General features: G+C 38.2%; 1 protein-coding gene across 12 annotated transcripts in view; it reads right to left on the reverse strand.

Moving 5' to 3' along the window:
* The window catches only part of PPP1R12B (protein phosphatase 1 regulatory subunit 12B), a 239888-nt gene that overhangs the window by 91675 nt on the left and 121639 nt on the right, over nt 1–26574 (reverse strand). For all 12 annotated transcript variants that reach the window (XR_004031674.1, XR_004031679.1, XR_004031678.1 and 9 more), the window contains 5 exons: nt 11447–11537; nt 6751–6954; nt 4623–4812; nt 4422–4534; nt 3285–3326 (listed from right to left, as the gene is read on the reverse strand). Coding sequence is in view for 1 of the 12 variants with exons in the window: in XM_030818635.1 (XP_030674495.1) it covers nt 3285–3326; nt 4422–4534; nt 4623–4812; nt 6751–6954; nt 11447–11537 (640 nt within the window). In the remaining 11 variants the exon portion in view is untranslated. The remainder of the gene's footprint in view (nt 1–3284; nt 3327–4421; nt 4535–4622; nt 4813–6750; nt 6955–11446; nt 11538–26574) is intronic.

Below are 26574 nucleotides of genomic sequence, written 5' to 3' on the forward strand. Positions count from 1 at the left end.
GGGACTGCTGAATCATATGGTAGTTCAATTTTTAGTTTTTGAGGAACCTCCATACTGTTTTCCATAACAGCTACACTAATTTATATTCCCACCAATAGCGTATTAAGAGTTTCTTTTTCTCTATATCCTCACCAGGTTTTGTTATTTTTTGTCTTTTTGATAACAGCCATTCTAACAGGTCAGATGATCTATTTCATTGTGGTTTTGATTTGCATTTCCCTGACCAAATATTCTATTGATAGCAAACATTATGGCCATTCCTGGCCATAAATCTTACCCGTATGTAAGTGTTGGTTACATTTTTCTTGGTATATAAAAAAGGAAATGAACTTCAATGACCTCAACAGAGATTTAGTTTAAACAATAGAAAGGTCTTAAACCACGTTTTGTCACTGCTATACAAGTGAAGTATTAAACAATCTTCTTTTGAAATCTTTAAGAAGGGGGGAAAAAACAATAGATATTTTGCATCATTTAGGTCTAACTCTGACTGGAGGCATAAGATAAAGATAATAACCATTGAAGCTTCCTTTCTACCATTAAAATTAAATATTATTGGCTGGGCATTGTGGCTCATGCCTATAATCCCAACATTTTGGGAGGCCAAGGCAGGAGGATTGTTTGAGCCCAGGAGTTCGAGACCAGCCTGGGCAACATGGTGAAACCCCATCTCTAGAAAAACTCCAAAAATTAGCTGGGCGTGGTGGCTTCTGCCTGTAGTCCCAGGTACTTGCGACGCTGAGGTAGTAGGATCACTTGAGCCTGGGAGGTTGAGGCCGCAGTGAGCCATGACTACACCACTGCACTTCAGCCTGGGCGAAAGAGTAAGACCCTGTCTCAAAAAAAAAAATTAAATATTACTGCTAGTTGATTTCTATCTTTTCCATTCAATTCTCTGTCCTGAGAGGCAACCACTCTTCTGATTTCTATCACCATAGATTAGTATCGCTTATTCTTGAGCGTTAATGATGAAACATTTTAAGGTGATGGAAAAGTTCTATATCTTGATTTGGGTAGTGGTTATACTGGTACATACAAGTGTCAAAACCCAGCAAACAGTATATTTAAAATCTGTGCATTAATTGTAAATTATATTTCAGTTAAAAAAAGATATTAGAGTCTTGGGAAGAGATAACTTTAAAAATAGTAGATACTATCACTCTTAAGGAGTGGACTAGGGAAGAGAAGGAAGCCAGCATGACCTCAATAGCAGATACAGTTTTATTGAACTAAAAACCAAGAAAGGAAAGAGCTGCCCTGGCTTCTCAACTGTATCCATGCTGATTAGCTAACAGCACCATTTCAATAGAATGTCCTCCGCTTTGACTGGCTCATTTGTTGTTGCAGAGCTGAGTCAACTGTACTGCCTGAAGGATGAAAGTGGAGCTGGGGTAGAGAGGTGGTCATAAGATACTACTGATTGTCTTGAAGTAGAAATGTAGGAATTTACACTAGGCCATGACCAGGCATGTGGCTCTGTAGGCCCATATAGATAATGGCATCATGCCTGCTAGCATTAGGAGAGAGTGCTCAAGGGAGAAAAACAGTTAAGAATTTAACTGAAATAAATGAAACAAGCAAATATAAGACTTTTACAAAAAGGATGCCTCACCCTATGCTGATTCATTATCGGCCTTTCTTTCTGCACTATTGGCGAGGCTGGAGATTGGCACTTGGAATATATTTCTTATAGCAACCCTAGCTTACCTGCATAAATTCAAATGTACCAGTCCACAGATAATGGGCTGTTTATTCTTTTTGATTCACATTGTTGTTTTCTTGACACATGGTAAACACTAGTAGATGCCTTATGCAATTGGATGTGTGGAGCATTTTTTAGTCTGACAAATGCCTTTCACATCAAACCGCAACAGTCTCTGCTTTTCTTCATACTTTCAAGTCTACGGTCCTGAAGTAAAATTCCCTAGGAAGTACTGCATCAAGATCATCTTAATTTTCCTTACTTGGTACCCTCTAGGCTAGGATTTTCCAGTGCCAAGCAGTTTAGAAAAGTAGAGAATAGAATTTTCACGGGCAAAAGACATTCTTATGACAACAAAGCCTTCCCTTTTGCAATTCCCTGGATTTAAATGGCCTATGTAATTCTGTATGGATAATGTTCCATTTCAGTACTCTATAATCTATAACTCAGATCCTCTGAGTTATATTTCCTGAGTTATATATGCTTTGAGTTATAATTCCCCAAAGGAACTTTCCTATATTCACTCTTCCTATCTCCAAAAGCCTTTCCAAGCCCCTTGAAGAAACTAAGAGTTGCTGTAATTCATTACACATACACACATGCACACACTCTTGCCCCAAGGAACCTCTATATACTATTTCCACACCACATAGCTTGCCTTTATGAAGTAGCCCCAGCTTCAACCAAGGGCAGGCAATTCTCACCTATGTCACCATTAGTCATTAAAGGCACTACTTTCCGGAAGGCTACTATTGTCTGTTTTGGATCTAGACAAAAATATAGGCAGATCAATGACAATATATTATTTATATCTTCTCTGCTAAAGATGAGTTAGATGTTAATTTTCAGTACAGGTTATTAAATATACTCTGAGAACATACTTCCAATAAGTTGTAGGATACAAAAGGTCTTTTTACATAATTTCAATAGAAAAGCACATGTATTTCAATTAATTTAGTCAAAACCAAATTCCTTCCTTCTTGGAAAACAGTACTGAAAAGAAAACCACCACCAATTATGTCTGAGTGGCTTACAGGAGCCTGGAGTATCTTCAGAAAAGCTGAACTTAGGCCTTTCACTGCAGGGAAGAGTTGGATGTCAGGCCTTAAAAGGCCAGAGTTATATAAGATGCCAGATGTTTAATCTTATCTCAAAGTCAAATATAAATGACTTGGGGACTGTCTGATGTTTTACATTCTCCACATTTATGTCCCTCTCTATTAGTGAGGATCCAAAAAGGAACTGGTATCGCTCTTCACTTTTCATTCCAAGATTTCAAAGTACTTCATATAATCCAATAACATACTCACAAGAGAGAAAATGATGGATCCTATAACAGTGTGAAAGATTGGCAGCAGGCATAGAAAAATGTAGGAAACTGGTTCAAGAGCACAGGCATTGTTACACCACATGAGAAAATAGTACCACAAACTAACACCTGCCCCATCTCTTAGAGGAATGTCTATCTCCAAACTCCCTCTCAACTAAAATCTGCATAAGTCTTGCCCTTTCTTCTACTAAAATTACATACAAGAGCAAGACTGTGCTCTCAAGAGACATGCCTCACTGGCTTGTCACTTACCCATGTTTCTTTGACCTCTTCAGAGCCATCAGTTTCATCCTCCTAAAAAAGAAAAGGGAAGAAAATCAAGAGGCTCATCGTCACAGACATCCTTGAAAGCAACAAGGTCAGATCCCATCAATTATGCATCTTGGCATTTCAAACATGGGCAATGAGAATTGACTTCCAAGTGATGCTCTGTTACTGCTACTTTTCACAGCCATCACAGGCAGGCAACTTAGAAATGTCACCTGTAGTCTAAAAAGTCAAATCGACCAGTTGGAAAAGCGATATCTTTAAGACAGACAGACAGACAGACAGACTTAATTTTATCTTTGTCAATACTTATCAGTCAATTTGGCCCTATAACAATGAAATATTTTTATCTAAAAAATAATTTATAATGGACGACTATTACTGTCTCATTTCTTGTCTCACTGAATAAAGTGTGTCCAATTTTCAAATGAGTCATTGGTAGGCAGGGTCATCTTGTCCAAGTTATTGGCCACTTGTTCTTTAAAATGCCAATAACAAGGTTTAATGAGAAGGGTACAGAACAAGATATGGAAGAGGATGAATGGAACTACTGAATGTGTATTTGTAGTTAGTAAACATTGGCATATCTGTCTTTATTTTAAAGCCAAAGTTCATCTATTTTATGTTATTTGTTCCACTTTTTCTCCAAAAGAATAAAACTAAGTGAACTTGTATTACTTAGAGGTTTTAAGTTCCTTGAACTTCTTGTAGTACTCCTACAATATTTAGTTAGAATCTCTGCTCATATGTGGCATTAAGACATTGTTGACCCACTACATGACATTCAGGGAATATTAGGAAGGACTACTAAAACTCAATAAGCTTATTCACTTGTTATATTTGCTTATATGGCTGTTGTATATTTCCAGTTTTTTAATTATTTGCCAATTATTTACTGAGTGCCTACCATGTGCTTAGCACTGTACTAGATACTGGGAATCTAGCAGGAACATACCAAATGAGTCCCACACTTGTTAGGTCTTTCTTCTCTTTTCCTCAGTAATACTCCCTGAGAAACTGCAAGCTTCATGGCACCATGTAGGACTCTTTCTTTTAAACTCAACTGCAAGAATGGTGGCCAAGAGTAATACGATATGCCTCAGCACAGACCAATCCACTTACATCCTTTGTCCAGAAATTGATGCCTGTGCCTCTTCGTCGTTCCTTCGGCCGCCTCCTCTCTCGGACGGACAGCCTCTGAGAGGACTGCTCATCCAAATCTGCTTCTTCATTCTCTGGCCAGAGATAAAATAAAGTATGAACTTTAAGAATCTGGGGGATGTGCACTGTGGAGGGGCCTGTGTCTTTTGAAGCTCTACATACCATTTTTGTCCATTTCCTTTGCAGTTGTAGTGTTTGTGGTAGTCTTTGAACTCTCAGAATCAGGGACTGAAAATCTATTTGTCCATAGCACGTGGGAACTGGTGTAGAGTGAGGGTCTTGATGTAGAAGGAGATGCTGGCGTGGTGGGTTTGTCTGGCTGAGCTGAGCACCTCAGGCGATGACAGATAGGCTGGAAATAATCCACAACATGAGATATTAGAAGTCAAGTCCATCTAAAGGATAAGGACAGCAGGTTTATACAAAATGGTTTTTTTCTATATTAAGAGGCTTATGAGTAGATGATGATCAATATTGAGTACTTGGTAATAGGTACTCAATAAATGAACTAAGCTAAAGTTAGTTAATTAGAAAAAAAAACAGCTGCTAGACTCCTACTCTGAGAATCCCATTATGTTGAGAGCAGTTCAAGCAAATTATTCATCAATTAACCAAAGGGTACTAGATAGCATTAACCATGTAAAAAAAATTCCTTTGATCTTGGAATGAAAGTAAGAATGATGGCCTTTTTAAGATGGAGGGCTGAAAGGCAAGGTTTATGTAGGGAAACAAAAAGATCAGGAGCATAAAGAAGCAGAATGTAGGGATTACCTGAGAACAGAGAACAAATGTGAGTATCCTACCAAGTTCTGAATACTCTACCACCTTGCCATAACCAGGCTTACTGAAACTTTCTAAAGTTCCCATTTTCCTTTTTTGTAGTTTTGTGTTGTTGTTATTGTTTTCTTTTCTTTTCTTTTTTTTTTTTTGAGATGAAGTCTTGCTCTGTTGCCCAGGCTGGAGTGCAGTGGTGCGATCTTGGCTCACTGCAACCTCTGCCTCCTGAGTTCAAGCAATTCTGGTCTGTTGTGGTCTTTTTTTTTTTTTTTTTTTTTTAAACCTGAGAGTTAGGACAGACAGAGCCTAACAATAAGCCTTAACTTGGTTTATGGAAGACTCAGAGATAGATAAATCCTTACTACACATTAAATTTATGACACAGAGATTGTACATATTTTTATGATTTATAAAGACATATACAATAAAATATAGTAAATGTGGAGTCAGATCTTTGTTCAAATTCTAGCTTCAGCATTACTAGCTGTGTGACCTTGAATAAGTTACTTAGCTTCTCTGGGCCATAACATCCTCATCTATAAAATAGAGATAACACCTTCTTCAGAGAGGATTATGAGGATTAAATAAAGAAAATGTGCATTAGGTGCTTAGAAGAATACCTGGTAATAGGTACTCAAAATACAAAACAGAACTTCAGTTTATGGAATCTAGCCATTCAGAGTCAAACAAGACGGAGATTCCTTTCTTCTATAACCACAGTGACCATAACATTTATCAGTCCAAACTAGGACACTTTTGAAAGTGCAAAGAAGTGGTAATGATAATTACACAAAGACAACAGTTGTAACTGGAACCATCTTAGGTAAACCAGGAGTTATGTTCACCCTAAATATAAACTTATACCTTTGACTACCAACTCCACTAGAGAAATGAAACATAAATCAAAATGTCCCTCCCAACAGTGACACTCACGAGTGCTTTGTAAGCCCTTAGGTTTATAAGAGTTTGAAAAACAATACACTAGTAGTTAAGAGAGCAAGCTGTGGAGTCAGACTGCCTATGTTCAAACTCTGGCTTAACCACTTCTTGGCTATGGGAAATGGGCAAATTCCTTAACCTCTGTGATTCAATTTCCTCATATATAAAATAGAAATCGTAATATTTACCTCAGAGGGTTGTTATGGGGATTAAATGCATTAATACATAAGAAGTATTTAAAATAGTGCCTGGCATAAAGTAATCATGTATTGAGTAAACATTCAATATATGCTTATATTTTTATTTGCATTTTGTTATACTATGACCTCTCCTTTTAGAATAGAAGGACATTTATTCAAAAGCATCAGTGAACTCTCAGAAGAAAAAAATGGTCATTTAAGGACCGACGTCCTCTAAATTTTTGTCACACAGGTTTGCAAACTAAAGACAGCCATACAGAGTGAGTTGTCCATTGCAAGGCAGAACACAGCCTTTGAACTACCAGTGAAGAAGATACTCCCCAAACTAATTACCCTGCTTTTAGCACAGTACATGCCAGCAAAAATGAGCTCACCTCTTCATCCAGACTCCTGCCCCAGGGCTGCTGGCCCTCCCCAGCTTCTGTTGCTGGAACTGCTGAGTGCTCATGCTCCTCAGGGCTCCCCTCAAGCCCTTCGGTGCCTGTGGGCTTCTCACGAGGCTGCTCCTGAGCTTGCCTCTCTGACCTCGAACGGCTGAATGTCCTTTCTGCTTCTTGAAGGTCTGTTAGGGTGACACCCTGGGAAAATATCACAAGATCAGGACTGTTTCACACTAACCATGGAATCACTCTTGATTGATCAGGAGTATTCCCAAAAAGATCTAATAGTTATCAAATCCCAAAATGAAGCCCCTCAAAATGCATAATGAGGCCACTTCAAGCAATATATGCTTAAAATAAGCATCTCAGTGTACAAAGAACCCAGGCCTGAGTCTAGGTACATTTTAAATGTAATACTTTAGTTTTTCTAGTTTGATCTCCAGAAAATAGGTCAACATTGATGTCTGCCTGTTATAGATGTACTTTTCCCATACCAAATAGTTCTCAGTATCTTTATTTGAAAGGTCCCTACCCTCCCAAGATCAAATGGTTACTAATAGAGATTCTCTAAACAGCAGATACTGAAAAAAAAAATTCACTTAAAAAAAGAAAAACCTGGCTCAACAAGATGAAAATTCAGAGCTAGGCTACAATAACAACAACATAACCTCTTAAAACTCCGGGACTAGCTTTTCTCTAATATCAATTCCCAAGTAACTCTAGGAATCATATAGGGATATTCCAACAATTAATGTCCCCCCTGCAGTGTCATAGGGGCGCAAGACAGAAGAAAGGCAAATGATGACAAAACTACAGGAGAAGGGAGAAATGGAGTTTAGAAAGAGCATGAGCTGATTCCAACTCAAGTAGTTATGTGCATGAGTCCTCAGAAGAAGGAAGTTCCAAAGCTGGAAGGTAGTTGATCAGGCACTGTATCCATAACTTGCTTCCCCTCCCCATCCCCGGCTCTTTTACTATTAATTAATTTACTTACTCATTCTGTTAATAAAGAATTAGGTGTCTTTAGGCACTAGAACTACAAAGACAAATCAAATGATTACTGTCAAGAACCTTTTAGTCTAGCAGAAAAGACGTAAGAAAACAGACGAGTATAATGAGAGAATATAAGTATTAAAACAGAAACACAAGAGTATATAAGAGGAATACTGAACACTGGGTTTTAAAGAGTAAAAAGAACTTGGGTAGGGGGAGGGAGAAAAGGCATTATAGGTAGAGGGATCCTGTACAAAGATACAGAAACAAGAGAGGCCATGGATGATTCAGGAATCTGTAGGTAACTTAGCAAAGATGAAGCACACAACAAAAAAAGGAAAGTTGGAGGAGAGAGAGAGAATGAGGATAGGTGATTTTAGGAAAGCAGGCAGAGGCTAGGTCATAACAGATTTTGTAAGCTATGCTAAGAAGCTTAGATTTTACTTTCTTTGGGAGTCGGTGGTCCCTTTGAGAATCTCATGAAGACTACTGAGAATCTAATAAAATCTCCTCAAAAATTATGTACACATTTCAAGGAGTTCAAAGATCTATTCAAGTTTTGACATGGACCTTCACTCCCTCTCTACTGAATCTTTCCCTCTAAGACGTTTCTATGTTCCTGTCTCTCCCACCTTCAATTCTATGCCCCTCTCCAGCAACTTCCCTATCTTTTCCCATTCCTTCATAAACAAACTTGAAATCATTCCAGAGCAGTTTATCTTCCCCTATCATTTACTTCTCACTCATTTATTTATTCAATAAATATATATTGATTTATTTACTGTATGATGGTGGAAAAGATGAGCAAAAGTATAGTCAGTCTTCTTTTTCACACCCATTAGGATGGCTATTACCAAAAAAAACCAGGCTGGGAGTGGTGGCTTACACCTGTCATCTCAGCACCTTGAAAGGCCAAGGTGAGTAGATCACTTGAGGTCAGGAGTTCAAGACCAGCCTGGCTAACATGGTGAAACCCCGTCTCTACTAAAGATACAAAAATTAGCCAGGTGTGGTGACAGGTGCCTGTAATCCCAGCTACTCGGGAGGCTGAGGCAGGAGAATTGCTTGAACACTGGAGGCAGAAGTTGCAGTGAGCCAAGATCACACCACTGCACCCCGGCCTGCGTGACAAGAGCAAAACTCCATCTCATAAAAACAACAACAACAAAAATATTGGTGAGGATATGGAGAAATTAGAACCCTTGTGCACTGCTGATGGGAACATAAAATGGTACAGCCGCTAAGGAAAACAGTATGGCAGTTCCTCAGTAAATTAAAAATTGAATTACCATATGATCCAGCAAATTCCATTTCTCAGTATATACCCAAAAGAATTGAAAGCAGGGTTTCAGGGAGATATTTGTATAGCCATTCTCATAGCAGCATTAAACAGCTAAAAGGTGGAAGCAACCCAATGTCTACTGACAGATGAATAGATACACAAAATGCAGTATCCATAAAAGGCTGAAATATTCATCCTTTAAAAGGGAGGAACACTGACACATGCTACAATATGGATGAACCTTGATAACTATGCTAAGTAAAATACGACACAAAAGGACAACTACTATGATTCCACTTATTTGAGGTTCCCAGCATAGTCAAGTTCATAGACAGAAAGTGGAAGCAGGGTTGCCAGAGGGAAATGGGGAGTAATTATTTAACGGATACAGAGTTTCAGTTTGGGAAGAGGAAGAAAGTTCTAGAGATGAATGGTGGTGATACTTATACAACAATGTAAATGTACTTAATGCCAATAAACTGTAAACTTAAAAATGGTAAAACTGGTAAGTTTTATGTTACGTATATTTTACCACAATAAAACAAAACAAAAAAACAGTCTTGGTCCTCATGGGGGTTACATTCTAATGGAGGAATGGAGGAAACAGTCAAATAATCATCAAGTAAAAATAAAGGAGGAATACATGACCTACTTTGGGAGAGTCAAGGAAGACAACAAGGGTGTTTTGCTGCTATATATAATGTCTCTTTTCCAGTGGTAACATTTGCTACTTGACCTCTGTAGTATTTAAAACTGTGGAACTTCTCCTTTTCACTGGAAATGGACTTTTCATTCACTTCCATGCTGCTACTATTTTCTGATTTTCTTTTCACCGCTCCTGCTGCTTCTTTTCATTCTGTTTCATGGGCTCATCTTTCTTTGCTTCTTTAAATAACAAATTCACAGCCTTCTCTCCATTCTCATTGCCATTACAACTTGATTTCATACCCTTGTAATTTCCTGGGACTACAATACAACTTGGACTACAATACAGCTTCCCAACAAGTCTTCTTGCTTCCAGGCGTGGCAAACATACCTCTACCTATCATTCCCACCAATTATCTGCAGGGTGATTTTTCTAACATATAATGTAGACTATATCATATTCCCTTAAACTGCTTCAATGACTCCCTCAGGGATTCCTTTTGTAACATCTTTATTAAAATACAATCCTCATATCATAAAACTCACCATTTGAAAGTATACAATTCCTTGGTTTTTAGTTTATTCACAGAGTCATAAAATTATCACCACATCTAATTTCATAATTTTCATCACCCCAAAAAGAAACCACACACTCACCATTCTGCCTTCCCCCCAGTCCTGGCACTAATCTAATTTCTGTCTATTTGGATTTGCCTATTTGGGACATTTCATATAAATGGAATCATATAATATATGGAGTGTTTTGTGTCTGGCTTCTTTCACTTAGCATAATGTTTTCTTAAGGTTCATCCATGTTGTAACATGTATCAGTACTTCATTTCTTTTTATTGCCAAATAGTATGGATATATCACATTTGGTTTACCCATTCATTAGTTAATAGACATTTGGCTTATTTTTACTTTTTGGCTATTATGAATACTACTATTACAAACACCTATATACAAGTTTTTATATGAACATATGTTTTCATTTCTCTTGAGTAGAACTGCTGAGTCAAATGGTAACTCTATGTTTAAAATTTTGAGGAATTGCCAAACTCTTTTCCCTTGGGGATTCTTAAAATGTAGTAGGGATACAGGGATGTATAGGGATTCTTAAGGTCTTTGAGCACAAGTGGAATAATTAATCTTGAGAGGGAAAAGAGATAAACCTGTTCTAAGCCTGGAGGAATATTGGTGAGAATGGGTAGATGTCGCTGTAAATTCATTTGGTTCTATGTAGCATAAGATTCAACACAATGAAAGCTTTTAAGACTGGCTGGAATAGGGCAGTCATTTTCATGTGTGTGTTTTGTTTTGCCTTGTTGTTTTGAGATGGAGTCTCGCTCTGTCGCCCAGGAGGGCAGTGGCACAATCTTGGCTCACTGGAACTTCTGCCTCCCAGGTTCAAGCAATTCTCCCATCTCATCCTCCCGAGTAACTGAAATTACAGGCACGCACCACCATGCCTGGCTAATTTTCTTATTTTTAGTAGAGACAGGGTTTCACCACATTGGCCAGGCTGGTCTCGAACTCCTGACCTCAAGTCAGGAATGCTCCTGGTCTCTACTCCTTGGCCTCCCAAATTGCTGGGACTACAGGTATGAGCCATCATGCCAAGCCGTGTGCGTGTGTGTGTGTGTGTGCGTGTGTGTGTGTGTGTGTGTGTTTAAATCAGCAGTTGCACATGGATATTGCAGTGTGTTTTGATTATACCTCCAACAGAAGGGTAGATAGACAAAATGACATTTAAAAAAAAGCCACACTCACTTGCGTAGACCTTCGTGTCTGCCGAGCTTGTCTGGAGCGTGCTTTTCGTAAAGACTCTGCTTCCTCATCCCGTACAGGAGTCAGATAGGACCTGCAGAGAAAAAAAGTAATAACAAAAGCAAGATCTTTGCTGCATGTACTTGAGGAATGACAAAGTGTTTCCACATACTGAAGAGATTTCTACATTCTAGGAATGAACTTAAGCAAAGTCAAAATGACAGAAATGCTATCAACTATCAGCAAACATTACAGAATCCAAGTCATTACAGTAGTTCTGCCTTATCTGTGGTTTTGCTTTCTGTGGTTTCAGTAGCCCATGGTGAACTGTGGTCTGAAAATATTAAATGAAAACTTCCATCAATAAACCATTCATACATTTTCAACTGTGCACTGTTCTGAATAGTGTGGTGAAATTTCGTGCTGTTCCATTCTGTCCCTCCTGAGATGCAAATCATGCACTGTTGTGATATCACAGTGTTTATGTTCAAGTAATCCTTATTCTACTTAAGAATGGCCCCAAAGTGCAAGAGCAGTGATGCTGGCATTTTGTTATAACTGTTCTATTTTATTATTAGTTATTAGTATTATTGTTAATCTCTTACTGTGCCTAATTATAAATTAAACTTCAGCGTAGATATGTATTTATAGGAAAAAATAGTATTTATATAGGGTTCTGTACTATCTGTAGGTTCAGTCATCTACTGGAAGTCTTGAAAGGTATCATGCGGTGGCTCACGCCTATAATCCCAGCACTTTGGGAGGCAAAGGTGGGAGGATCACCTGAGGTCAGGAGTTCGAGACCAGCCTGACCAACATGCTGGAACCCTGTCTCTACTAAAAATACAAAAATTAGCCAGGTGTGCTAGTGGGCACCCATAATCCCAGCTACTCAGGAGGCTGAGACAAGAGAATCACTTTAACTTGGAGGCCGAGGTTGCAGTGAGCTGAGATTGCGCCACTGCACTCCAGCCTGGGTGACAAGAGTGAAACTAGGTCTCAAAAAAAGAAATGTATCTCCCATGGATAACAGGGGACTATTGTGTTCGTAAATGTATTACTGTTCACACAGAATCGTGTCATCTGTAAAATGAGAATTTTATTTCTTCTTTCCTATCCTTCCCATTTTTATTTCTTTTCTTGCCTTAATGCTTTGGCTAGAATCTCTAGGACATGCTGAAAAGCAGTGATGATAGTAAGTTTTCATTCTCTGTAATCCTGCCGTCAAAGAGAATGCTTTCAGCATTTTTTCATTAAGTGTAATGTTTGTTGTAAGATTTACGCAGATACCACTCATCAAATTAAAGCAATTCCCTTCTATTCCTATAGAAAACAGGCTAAGAGGGTTTCTCGTTGTTGTTTTTTAATCATTAGTGTATGTGGAACTTTATCACGTTATTCTTCCCCATATATTGAGATGATTGCTTTTCTCCTTTTTTCTGTCAGGAAGGTGAACTACATTGAATAATTTTTGAATGATAAAGCAACACTGAATTCTTGGGACAAGCTCAACTTGGTCAAGATATACCATCTTTTTATATAGATTTTTAAACATATTCACTATTATTTAGTTTAGAATTTCTACCACATTCATGAAAGAAATTGGCTTATAATTTTCCCTTCTTGTAATATGCTGGTCAGCTTTGTGAATTAAGGTTATATGAATTGCGAGTGTTCTCTACAAGTCTATTTCTGTAAGAATTTGTGTAAGATTTGGGTTATTTCCTCCTTAAATGATTGGAAGAGTTCACCAATCAAGTCATCTGGGTTTACAGTGTTCCTTGTGGGAAGGTTTTATTTTTTATTTTTGAGACAGAGTCTTACTTCGTTGCCCATTCTGGAGTACAGCGGTGTGATCATAGCTGACTGTAGCCTTGATTTCCTGGACTCAGGTGATTTTCCCACCTCAGCCTTTGCAAGTAGCTGGGACTACAGGTGCACGCCACCACACCTGGCTAACTTTTTTTTTATTTTTAGTAGAGATGAGGTCTCGCTATGTTGCCTAGGCTGATCTTGAACTCCTGAGCTCAAGCAATCCTCCCACCTTGACTTCCCAGAGTGCTGGTTTATAGGTAGGTGTGAGCCACTGTGCCCAGCCCTTATGGGAAAGTTTTAAATAAAGGGTTCAATTTCTTTAATAGAGTTAGGCTTATTCAAATTTTCTGTTTTGGTAATTGTTTTTTAAGAAATTTTCCATTTTGTCTATATTATCACATTTAGTGGCATAAAGTTGTTAATAATACCCTCAGAATATATTTGTTATTTTAATATCTAGAGCAGTGGTTCTCAAATTGTTTTGGTCTCAAGATCCTTTAATATTTTTTAAAATTATTGAGAACCCCAGAGAGCTTTTGTTTATATGGGGATTAATATTTATCTTACTAGAAATTACAATTTAAAAATTAAAATATATATTAATATATAAAATATATAAATATATAAATTTATATATAAATATATAAATATATAATATATAAAATATATATATTAATATAATATATTAATTTATTTAAAAATAATAGCAGCCAGGAGCAGTAGCTCATGCCTGTAATCCCAACACTTTGGGAGGCCCAGGCAGGTAGCTGGCTTGAGCCCAGGAGTTTGAGACCAGCCTGGGCAACATGGCAAAACCTCGTCTCTTCAAAAAATACAAAAATTAGCCGGGTGCAGTGGCACGTGCCTGTAGTCCCACCTACTCGTGAGGCTGAGATGGAGGATGGCTTCAGCCTAGGTGGCAGAGGTTGTAGTGAGCTGAGAATACACCACTGCACTTCAGCCTGGTTGACAGAGCCAGACCTTGTCTCGAATAATAACAATAATATTAAAATAGTCCTAGATAAGATGGAGTGATGTTAGCAGGATGGCCAAATTGAGTTACCTAAAGCCCATCCTCTCCACAAAAAGGGACCAAAACAATGAATAAACAACGATATTTCAATTAAAATGACCAAAGAAGTACTCAGGAGAGCACCAAGGGAACAGCAAAATCCCTGTTTTGTCTTTTGAAAGACAAAAGCCCAGGGCAGCACCATAGAGAGGGGAGCGAGGTATTCTGCTTCTGCCACACTGTCTCCCCTACCAGGATCAGCCTGGAGCCAGAGGGGGCTTCTTAAGGGAAAGACATAAGCTGGAGATCACCAGTGATCCCCATTGCTACCACAAATGCCAGAAATTCTTGCTATAGGAGAGTCCCTCTGTCCTCACAGGCCCTGAATCCAGTTTGGAGAGTAGAGTTCATACAGTTAACTTTGCCTAGAGTAGGAGCTCACCTTGAGCACCCCCTGCCTCCCACCCTCGCATCCTAAGCTGCTGCTACTCAGTACCATCTTGAAACTGGATCTACTACTAGAATGCCCTTCCCTGTAGTCCAGTATAGGAATGGACTTTCTCCATTCCTGTAGCCCTGCCATCACTCTACCATGTTCACACAGGCGCCTGTAGCACTACAATCTTAGCTGCCTGAAGCCTAGCCAGATGCAATAACCAAGCCCTCTGCACTTGAACCCATGTGGCACACTATCCTCCCAACCCCAAGAACAGCCAAACCTGCACAGGGGGGAAACTGCCTAACTGCTGGCCAGTCCCCTCACCGGTACATACCTGCACTGCACAGCTAGCTGGCCAGCTGAACCTATGCACACCCACATCCAGCCCAACAACCAGTTCTACCGTGGTTCCACCCCTCAGACCACTGCAGAACCACCCAGCCCTGCTGTGGCCACACACCACTGTGCCTGACAGCCAGTCTAGCAGCAGCCTTGCCCCAAAGACAGACTACTGCTGGGTTGTGTGGCCCTGCTGTACCCATGCTTGGCCTGATAGTTGGTCAAGCATCAGCCCTGTACCCCTGGATTTCTCAGGAGAAACCTTGTAGGCCAGGAGAGAACGAGATGATATATTCAAAGTTTTTTGGGGAAAAAAACAAACCTGTCAGCCAAGAATACCATATCCAGCAGAGCTATCATCCACCAATGAAGGAAAAATAAAGACCTTCCCAGACAAGCAAAAGCTGAGAAAAATCCATCACCATTAGACTAGCCTTACAAGAAATACTTAAGAGAATGGTATAACTAGAAATAAAAGATTATAATTATTTTCATGAAAAGATGCAAAAGTATAAAACTCACCAATAGAGGTAAATTCATAAATCAAATTCAGACTAGCCCAGTGATTTAATGGTGCTATGTAAGTCTCTCAGTCCTCTAGTACGAAAGTTTAAAGTCAAAATGGTCAAAACCCATGACAGTTACAATTAGTAGCTAAGGAACATAATCACAGGTAAAAAAGTAAATTACAGAAACAAAAGAGAGAAGTCTAGGTATTTTAATGCAACCACAGTTAAGTTGCTATCAGCTTAAAACATTCTATTATAAGACTTTTAATGTTAGCCCCATGGTAGCCACAAAGAAAGAAATTACCACAGAGGCACAAACAAGAAAGAGAAAGGAAACAAAGCTGAGCACTACAGAAAACCACCAAACCACAGAAGTAAATAAAAGAGGAAGAAAGGAACGAAGGATCTATAAAACCACCAGAAAAAAAATTAACAAAATGGCAGGAGTAAAACCTTCTTTATCAATAATAACCTTAAATATAAATGGATTAAATTATCTAATTAAAAGATATAGAGTGGCTGAACAGATTAAAAACAAGACCCAACTATATACTGCCTAAAGCAGACTCACCTAACCATTAAAGACAAACATAGACTAAAAGTAAAGGGAGGGAAAAAGATATTCCATGCAAATGGAAACCAAGTGAGCAGGAGTAACCATGTCAGATAAAACAGACTTTAAGTCAAAAACTGTAAAAGAAGACAAAGAAGGTCATTAGACATTGATAAACGGTACAATTAAACAAAAGGATATAAAAACTATAAATACATCCATCCATCCAAGACCAGAGCATCCAGATATATAAAGCAAATATTATTAGAGGTAAAGGGAGAGATAGACTGTAACACTATAACAGTAGGTATTAAATGTAGTGAACTCCAAGTTTCTCTTCAAAGAATCAGTGTGCCAGTATGTTCAGCTCTCTTATTCTCTATTCTCCATTTTAAAGCTTAACTTCCTGGTTCTCTTTGCCCTCTTGCCTCTAGCTTCAGTAAACAACCCCCTCCTAGCCTCTATCACCTGCTCTGTCCTGAGTTACCCGGGTCACCTGCTCTGACCTGAGTCATCCTGAGTCATCTGTTCTGTAACTGTCGTTCCTGCCAAACTACTCACTGGGATTTTGGGCATAGACTTCCTCTGTTCCCTCTGTCAGTCTTTCTCTCTTTTTACATATACTTTTTGGGCTTCTCTTAGAAGCTCTTCCATAGGTTTATCTTTCTAATTCTCTTATCTTTTGTAATTTCTTGTTAATATCTTGGCCAAGATTGCGCCTACTGCATTCTGGCCTGGGCGACAGAGCAAGACTCCATGTCAAAAAAAAAAAAAAAGATGTTCTTCATAGAAATAAAACAAAATCCTAAAATTCATATGAAATCAGAAAAAAAAAATGAATAGCCAAAGCAATTCTGAGTGGAAAGCTGGAAGCATCACATTACATGACTTAAAAATATACTACAAATGTATAATAACAAAAACAATGGTACTGGCATAAAAACAGACACATAGACCAATGGAACAGAATAGAAAGCCCAGAAATAAATTGACACACCTAAAGCCAACTGATTTTTGACAAAGGTGCCAAGAACACACATTAGGGGAGAAACTGTTTCTTCAATAAATGCTGCTGGGAAAGTGGGACATCCACATGCAGAAGAATGAAACTAAATCCCTACCTCTCACCACATACAGGAATCAATTCAAAGTAGATTAGAGACTTAACATGGAAACCCAAAACTATGGAACTACTAGAAGATAACATAGGAGAAATGCTTCATGACATTGGGCTAAGCTAGGATATTTTAAATAAGACTTCAAAAGCATAGGAAACAAAAGCAAAAATGGACAAATGAGATTGCAACAAACTAAAAATCTTTTGCATAGCAAAGGAAACTATTAAACAGAGTAAATAGACAACCTAAAGGATGGGAAAGAAAATTTGCAAACTATACATCTGACAAAGAGTTAATATCCAGAATATATAAGGAACTTAGCAGCAAACAAAACAAAAAAACAAAAACCTGATTTTAAAATTGGGCAAAAGACCTTAACAGACATTTACTTCTCAAAAGAAGTCATACAAATGGCTAATGAGCATATGAAAAAATGGCCAACATCACAAACCATCAGGGAAATGAAAATCAAAACCACAATAGGTACCATTTCACACCACTTAGAATGATCATTATCAAAAAGACAAAAGAAAACCAGTTTTGGCACGGATGTGAAGAAAAGGGGAACACTTACACAAGTTGGTGGGACTGTAAGCTAGTACAACCATTGTAGAAAACAGTATGGAGATTCCTTTAAAACTTAAAAACAGAACTACCATATGATTCCGCAATCCCACTACTGTGTACACATCCAAAGGAAAGGAAATTAGTATAGTGAAGAGTTATCTGCATTACCGTGTTTATGGCAGCACCATTTACGTTAACAAAAATATGAAACTGAGTCCTTAAAAATGGAAGAATGGGTAAAGAAAACGTGTATATCCAGAATGGAACAGTATCCATCCATTAAAAAAAAAGAATAAAATCTTGTCATTTGCAACAACACAGATGAACCTGGAGGATATCAGGTTAAGTGAAATAAGCCAGACACAGAAAAAAAAATACTGCATGATCTCACTAATATGTGCAAGCCAAAAAAATGTGGGGGGAGTTCATATCATAAAATCAGAGAGTAGAACAGTGGTTACCAGAGACTGGGGAGGGAAGAGGTGAGAGAAGGATGGGGAGAGGTTGGTTTATGGTTCAAAGTTATAATTAGATAGGGGGAATAAATTCTGATGTTCTATTGCAGAGTAAGGTGACTATGGTTAACAGCAAAATATTGTATATTACAAAATAGGTAAAAGAGATGCTTTTGAATGTTCTTACCACAAGGAAATGATAAATGCATGGATGATGAATATACTAACTACTCTGATTAGATAGATATGCATCAAAACATCAAACTGTACCTCCATAAATATGTAGTTACGTGTCAAATAAATTTTAAAATAAAAATGAAAATAATCGCCCTAATACATTTTAACATCAATATTATTTTTTATTAAAAAAACTATATCTTCCAAAACAAAAAATTAGAAGAGTGGCACTGTTTTACATTTTCATAAATTTCTTTAATGTTGGCTTAATAGAAGACAGTGGGATCCTCTTATCTGCTTATGCAGTCAATATATTGTTTTGGTTAAAATATATAAAGATTATCTAGTCTTGCACAAATACATAGTTGGAAAAGTGAGGAGTATTGTGATAGCTTTCTCAGATAATTGGGAGATATTTTTCTTTGATGCTACACCAACACAAGTGGTGATTAGTTACCATGTGTACTCTAAAACAGGGGTCCCCAAACCCCGGGCTGCAGACCAGTACCAATCTGTGGCCTGTTGGGAACCACGCTGTACCGCAGGAGGTGAGCGAGTGAGCATTGATGCCTGAGCTCTGCCCTCTGTCAGATCAGCCGCGGCATTAGATTCTCATAGGGACATGAACCCTATCGTGAGCTGCCCATGCCAGGAATCTAGGTTGTGCATGCCTTATGAGAATCTAACTAATGCCTGATGATCTGCAGAACAGTTTTACCCAAAACCATCACCGTCCCCCACACCCCACGCCCCCACCAGTCTGTGGAAAAATTGTCTTCCACAAAACCAGTCCCTGATGCCAAAAAGGTTGGGGAACACTGCTCTAAAACATATTAATAGATTTTTCATATTCTGTTACATTGAAATCTTTTGGTCTATCTTGTACTTTCAAAGAATCTTCTTAGTCATGCATGATTTTGTAACATATCTTCATTAGTCATTTGTAAAATATTGGTGCATTTGTAAAATATTGCTGCATTAAGCAGATCTTCCCAATATTAACATAATACATTATATAATAATAGTAAAAATAAATTATTTAATATCACCTTTGATCTTAGAACAGTCTTTAAGTATTGGGAAGCTGTCAATAATATTACTCACGGTGACATATAAGTTTTCTAAAATTCTAATTTCTGCTTGAAAGTTTAAATTTTTAATTGGTAACAAATACTCAACGGGTTGACTTTATTTTCAACAAAATGTCTGCCAAATTACTCAGGTGTGAATAACCATTGTTTGACCATCAGTAATGCTTTGAAGTAAAAATGGTGTTCTGTGAAAAACGAAGCTAGTTTCTGTCTTCTCTTGGGACTCCAATCACTTATGTTAGACCTTACTGGCCATGTTCTACTGATTTATCATGCTTTTTCTGTATTTTCCATCCTTTTATCTCTCTGTGCTTCATTCTGGATATTTTCTACTGTCCAGTCTTTCAGTTCACTAATCATTTCTTTAGCTGGTCTACTACTGCAAACTCACCAACTGAGTTTCTTGATTTCAGTGATTTTTTGTTTCTAGAATTTCCACTTGATTGTTTTTAATAGACTGCAGTTCTCTGGTGAAAATCTCCACTTCTTATCTATTTCCTGGAACATATTAATCACAATTATTTTAAAGTCCATGTCTGATAATATCAGTATCTGGACCTGTTCCTATTGTCTATTTTTTCTTTTGGTCTTTTGGTAACTCTTATTTCTTGGTATGTATGCTGATTTTTAAATTAACATCAGGCATATTTAATAAAAAAATGTAGTGAGTGATAACTCATGACTATTGTTGCTACCCTTCAGAGAGGATATTTTTTCCCCCTGGCAGTTTAGGCTAAGGAAGTGGTTCTTAAACTTTCACTTGTATCAGAACCACTTTGAGGGCTTATGCAATACAAATTTCTGAGTACCACACCACCAGACGTCCTGATTCAGCAGGTCTGGCGTAGGGGTCTGAGAATCTGCATTCCTAATTAGTTCAGATGATACTGCTGGTCTGGGGACCACACTTTAAGAACCAGGAGACTAAGGCAAAGTACCTTAATCCACTTTGAGACTGAGCTGATTGGAAGCTAGGCTTCAGTCTTTTCAAGGGCTGGTCTATTTCTGGTAAGCCCTTAGAATGTAGCCCTTCAGTGGTTCTAAATCAAAGTTTGGGGTATCTGCTGGACTCTCTTTCTGAACTCCAATCATTCGCTGAGTCCCATGAGACTACCAAAATCTTGTTCAGTTTCTCAGGCTCATAGCCACTGCTTTACTAATCAGCAAATACCTCAAGGGGAAAAGTAGAACCAAATGTTGGGTTTACCCTTTTAAGGTTTCCTTCTCTCCAGGATCTTGATCCCTCAAGTTCTCACTTGCTTCGTAACTCTCAAGTACCTTCAAAAACTTTTTTCTCATATTTATCCAGTTTTTTCTAGTTATTCTCAGTGGGAGATTTTACATAAAACAAAATATGACACAGACTGAAGCAGAAGTTCCCAACCAGGCAATGTTTTTAATACTCATATTTTTCCCTCAATGTAAATTAGTAAATTGGAATTCCAATACATGTGTCAATATACTATAGTTTGGTAGGTTTGCATATTTCCTTAGTATATTCCTCTCCTCTGAGTGAACTAAAAAAATTAAGTCCCAAAACTAAAGCTGTAGTCCAGATACTGGAATTGGTGAGAACTAACTTCCCATGAAGTTCTGTCTAGATTACCAGCAAACCTACTCACATGTTATTTCTACCTGCAAAACATACAGTATCACTATTATACTGAATTCTTGACCTTTATCTCTTCTTTGCATACAGGACAGAAGGCATAGTGAAAGAAAAGGGGCTCAAGCTCCCTTATCCTACTGCCTACTTTAGAGAGTTTTTTTGAATGAGAGAAACAGAGCTCATAAAAACCTGGTAGGTAAGATCAGGAATATTTTACCTGACTTGAAATCTTAAATATTTGAAATCACACATGTGAAATCACACTACTTTTTTCCCAGGGGGAAAAAACAGACAAAAATATGAAAACAAAAATCAACTAAAATTCCACCACATGGAGATAATCTCATTTTTATTTTACTGCATATAAGCCCAGATTGTATGTAAATATATACTATACAAACTATATATAGTTTTTTATAAACTATAAAACTATAAAAAACTATGTACTATGAATATCACACATATTATTCTGTAACCTGTGTCAATATATGAGAGTTTTACTATTTAAGAAAAAATATATAAAAACAAAACCCATAAATTCCAGGACTTGAACTGTAAATGTTTTTGAAGAAACATTTTCATTCATTTTTCTTTATCTCAGATGGGCATTCCAAAGATCACAGAAGTAATGTGCCTAACTTACAGCTGCGTTGAGGACATACTACGTTTTCAGCAGAGATTAAGTCCTTCTGTAACACTTTCTAAAATCTAGACCAGCTGGTCAGCAAACTATGATCTCGGGCCAAATCTGGCCTGCAACATTTTTGTAAATAAAGTTTTATTGGAATCACAGAGCAGAGTTTAGTAACTGCAACAGAGACAACATGGCCTGCAAAGGCCAAAATAATCACTATCTGGCCGTTTATAGAAAAATATTGCTGACCCCTATGTAGAGCAAGCTCACACTCCACACTCCTTGATTTTTCGGAGAAGCATTGCAGCCATCCATGAATCTGAATGCTACAGGATTCTTCATTGCTATGCAAAGAAGACAGATATAGTCTCATAAGACAGAAATAAAAATAATGAAAGCCATGGCTTCTCATCTATCCCCTCGCCTTCTGGCATCCGGAAAAAACTAGGCTAACACTCACAGTTTAGTAGCATGGGAAGGAATTCAGATGCCAAAGTCCTCTTATTACCATCTCTATCTACTATGTTTCCTAGAGGGCAGGAAGAATTTTTCTTTGTATTTGCTATGATATTGCGATTACGCAATCAGTGGCATTCAAATAATTGATTACGGAGAATTAAGCATGACTTCACAGACATACTTCGTACTTGGCCTCTAAAGTTTATACTGCCCCTTCACACACTATAAATGGACAAATTCTGCCTTAAGAAGTTGTTTTGGGAGAATTGCTTGAGCCCAGGAAGTCAAGGCTGCAGTGAGCCATGACTGCACCACTGCACTCTAGCCCAGGGTGACAGAGTGAAAGCCTGTTTCAAAAAAAAAAAAAAGAAAAGAAAAAGAAAAAGGAAGTTGTGCAAAACACCCAGCAAATCACCAGTGAATATTTTAAAAGTCACAATAAATACTAATAAAAGACCTAAACTATCTTTTGACAGGTATAGCATAGTGATAAAGTACCCTGGCATAAAAATCATACTGCCTGGGTTTGTACAATGGCTTCTCAACTTACTTGGTAGGTGATTATTTAAGCACTCTATACCCAAGTTTCTTATACAATGAAGATATGAGCAGTTGTAATAGATACATACAGATATATTAATAGAGTTGTGAAGATTAAATGCAAACCCATGTAAGGCACTTAGAATAGAACCTGGCACAGGTTTGCTGCTACTACCATGACCAGAACTACTATCATCATGACCAACACTCTTACTACTACATTATTTTCATTGTCATATTAAAAGCTCATCAGTAATAATTTGGAAAATAAAGAAAGGATAGGTGTGCTACAATATTCATCACATCTTAATCAAAGAGTTCCCCTTAATTATTTTTACCAGGTATGGCTAACTCATTTGGAAGAGGACTTAAGTCCCTTGAAATATTCTCCATGAAGGTTCATAGGGTTACCTAAGTAAAATAAAACTACTCCAAGTAGAAGAATGAAAAAAGAAATAACCATAATTTCCAAGGAGAGAACAACGCTGCTTTCTCTAGAATGATAACAAAATAAATTTTGTCTGGAATCCAATGGGAAATTGGGTTTTGAAGTAGCTTTAGAGTCCTATACCTAAAATCTGTTGAGGAGAGAATGGTATTTAAACATGTTCACTCCAAACAGGAAAGGAACTAAGTTGAGTATATAGGTTTTATAGATGTCTCTTATAGTATATGTCTTATTAAAAAAATTTTTTTTTTTTTTTTTGAGACAGAGTCTTGCTCCGTCGCCCAGGCTGGAGTGCAGTGGCATGATCTCGGCTCACTGCAACCTCTGCCTTCCAGGTTCAAGCAATTCTCCTGCCTCAGCCTCCCGAGTAGCTGGAACTACAGGCATGTGCCACCAGGCCCAGCTAATTTTGGTATTTTTAGTAGAGCGGGGTTTCCACGACATTGGCCAGGCTGGTGTCAAACTCCTGACCTCAAGTGATCCCCTGCCTCAGCCTCCCAAAGTGATGGGATTACAGGGTAAGCCACCACAGCCCGGCCATAGAAATTTACTATATTTATATATTATATAGCTTATAATATATAAAAACATAATTAAAGACATGCTATATAAATATTTTATAGTATATGTCTAATACTGACCACTGAGGATGCTGTGGTCATTAATTACATAATATCTAATGGTCTTATAAGATAGTTTATCATTCATTGAACTATATCTTTTTTTTTTTTTTTTTTTTCGAGACAGAGTCTCACTCTGTTGCCCAAGCTGGAGTGCAGTGGCACGATCTCGGGCTCAATGCAACCTCTGCCTCCTGGGTTCAAGCAATCCTCCCGCCTCAGCCTCCCTAGTAGCTGGTACTACAGGCGCATGCCACCACACTCAGCTAGTTTTTACATTTTTTAGTAAGAAAAGACAGAGTTTCACCATGTTGGCAAGACTGGTCTCGAACTCCTGACCTCAGGTGATCTGCCCGGCTCAGCCTCTCAAAGTGCTAGGATTACAGGCATGAGCCACCATGCCCAGCCAATGTCCTGTGTATTAACATAAGATTACATCGATAAAAGTTCTTCAGAGATCCCAAAAAAAGCCTTCTTTGATATCAACCTGGGAGTACATATGGATAGCTACTAGGGGCAGGGGCAGGGGGACAGACTTAGGGGGATCATGGGAATCACAGACCTATGCCTACAGACTTTATGAATTCAAGATGTCATTTGATCTAATTCTAAGACTTCAGGTAGACACAAAAAATGTATTCCTATTTTACGGATGAGTCAATAAAGGCCTAAGGAGATGCTAAAACACCCAAGGTAACAATGTTATATACCTAAAGGGATTTTAACCATGTTCTCCTGCTTCAGGTATAGCTTTTCTTATATTGCACCACAATGAACACTGTTTCCTCCACTCAGTACCATGGTATTCTAGCTATGTGGATTTATGTAGCAAGACATTTCTTCTAGCAAATCCTGCAATATCGGGAACTAATGGATAACAATGTCTTGCATTAAACTTCTCCTAGCATCCCCTAACATTTCCCAAAAGTCTGTCATAATCAATACTCCATTCTTGGGAAAGTATGATTTTTACATTTCCAGAAATTTCCATCAACATGCTATAAGACTGCCATGTACAAACTATAAACGTTAAAAATATTAGGGATAAATTCTTCTTTGGAGGATGCAGTTGACTCTACAGTTGCTAGGACCCTATGAGGTAAATTTAAGTTCAAATTTTCCTTGCTGTTCCTAATTGGGAAGGAGAGGCTAATACTACGGTACAATAGAAAGAACAGGCACCTGGGTTCTAGTTTTAGCTCTGCCATTAATTACTTGTTTGATCTTAAGAGAATCACTTAATCTCTTGGAACTCTAGTTTCTTCATCTGTAAAACAAAGGGGTAAATCTAAAATTTTAAAGATCCCATTTAGCTTTAAACCATGGTGAATCCATATTTATACTGATTCTGAACAAACGGCCTCTAAGTCTCCTCACGAAATGTCTATTCTCAGTCTGGCCAAATACTACATTTCTTATATTTCATAGGTTACTTTCTTTAGTACTGACCAACAGAACTGTGTGTGATAATGGAAATGTTGTATACCTGCACAGCCCAATATGGTTGCCACTAGTCACATGTGGTCACTGAGCAGTTAAAAGAGGAACTAAATTTTAAATTTAATTTTAATTATTTAAATTTGAGTAGCCACACATGGCTACTGATTACCATACTGCACATCACAGCTCTAGAAGTCCCGAGAATCCAATTAAAAGACAATATTATCAAGCCCTCTCCTCAAACCTGAAAACCAGATCCAACTCATAAAACATAAACTTAACAAAATTTCATCAAGAATGAAATTTGTGGCTGGGCATGGTAGCTCATGCCTATAATTCCAGCATTTTAGGAGGCCAAGGCGGGCGGATTACCTGAGGCCAGGAGTTTGAGATCATTCTAGCCAACACAGTGAAACCATGTCTCTACTAAAAACAGAAAAAATTGCATAGTGGCCTACACCTGTAATCCTAGCTACCGGGGAGGCTGAGGCAAGAGAATCACTTGAACCTGGGAGGTAGAGGTTGCAGTGAGATCGCACCACTGCACTCCAGCCTGGGCGACAAGAGTGGGACTCTGTCTCAAAAAAAAAAAAAAAAAATGCAATTTGTTAGTCAGCTAAGTTTAAAAGCAATTGATTCCATTTTCTTCTCAAAGTTCTCATTTTTCTCCTATGCTTCCTGGAGGCAGTATTACAGTAATCTTACATTTTTATATGTGGTACTTTAAGCAGTACGATATAGTGCTGGGGTTCCCACCTTTACAACAGTTCTACAGATATAGCAAATAGGAACAAGCTCACAGATACAGCACACTTTAGAGCTACTTTTTCCCAATTGCGGCATTTATACTCTGCTGTCTCTGTACGCCTTTCCCTGTACCACCCTACTTTCCCTCTGCCCCCTTTGACAAAGAGAGCTCCAAGAAAACAGGCTGTTACCTCCTCGAGCAGGCCTGCATAGCAGAATGAAGGTCAAGAGATGTGTGGAAACGAATGCAAGAAAGGTAAGTGGCTGCTGGGAAAGACTGCAGTCTCAGCACCCGGTCTCCCTTGGAAACTGGAAAAGGCTTGCACTGCCACTGCTATACAGCAAGCCAGAGGCAAAGCTTGCAATTTGCTAAGGAACTGCTACTAAGGAGGAGGAGAAGGAAGGGGAGGAGAAAAGGGAAAGAAGGCAAAATCTTGGGCCTCGGCAGAGCCAATGCTGCTAATAGTTCCCAAAATAACATTCCATTAGATGCATGTTTTATACACTGTACCAAACCAATCAATACTACTTCTCATTTGACAGGGAGGGGAGAGAGAGA

The sequence above is a fragment of the Nomascus leucogenys genome, chromosome 9, assembly GCF_006542625.1.
Source record: "Nomascus leucogenys isolate Asia chromosome 9, Asia_NLE_v1, whole genome shotgun sequence".
In the NCBI taxonomy this organism is placed as follows: domain Eukaryota; kingdom Metazoa; phylum Chordata; class Mammalia; order Primates; family Hylobatidae; genus Nomascus; species Nomascus leucogenys.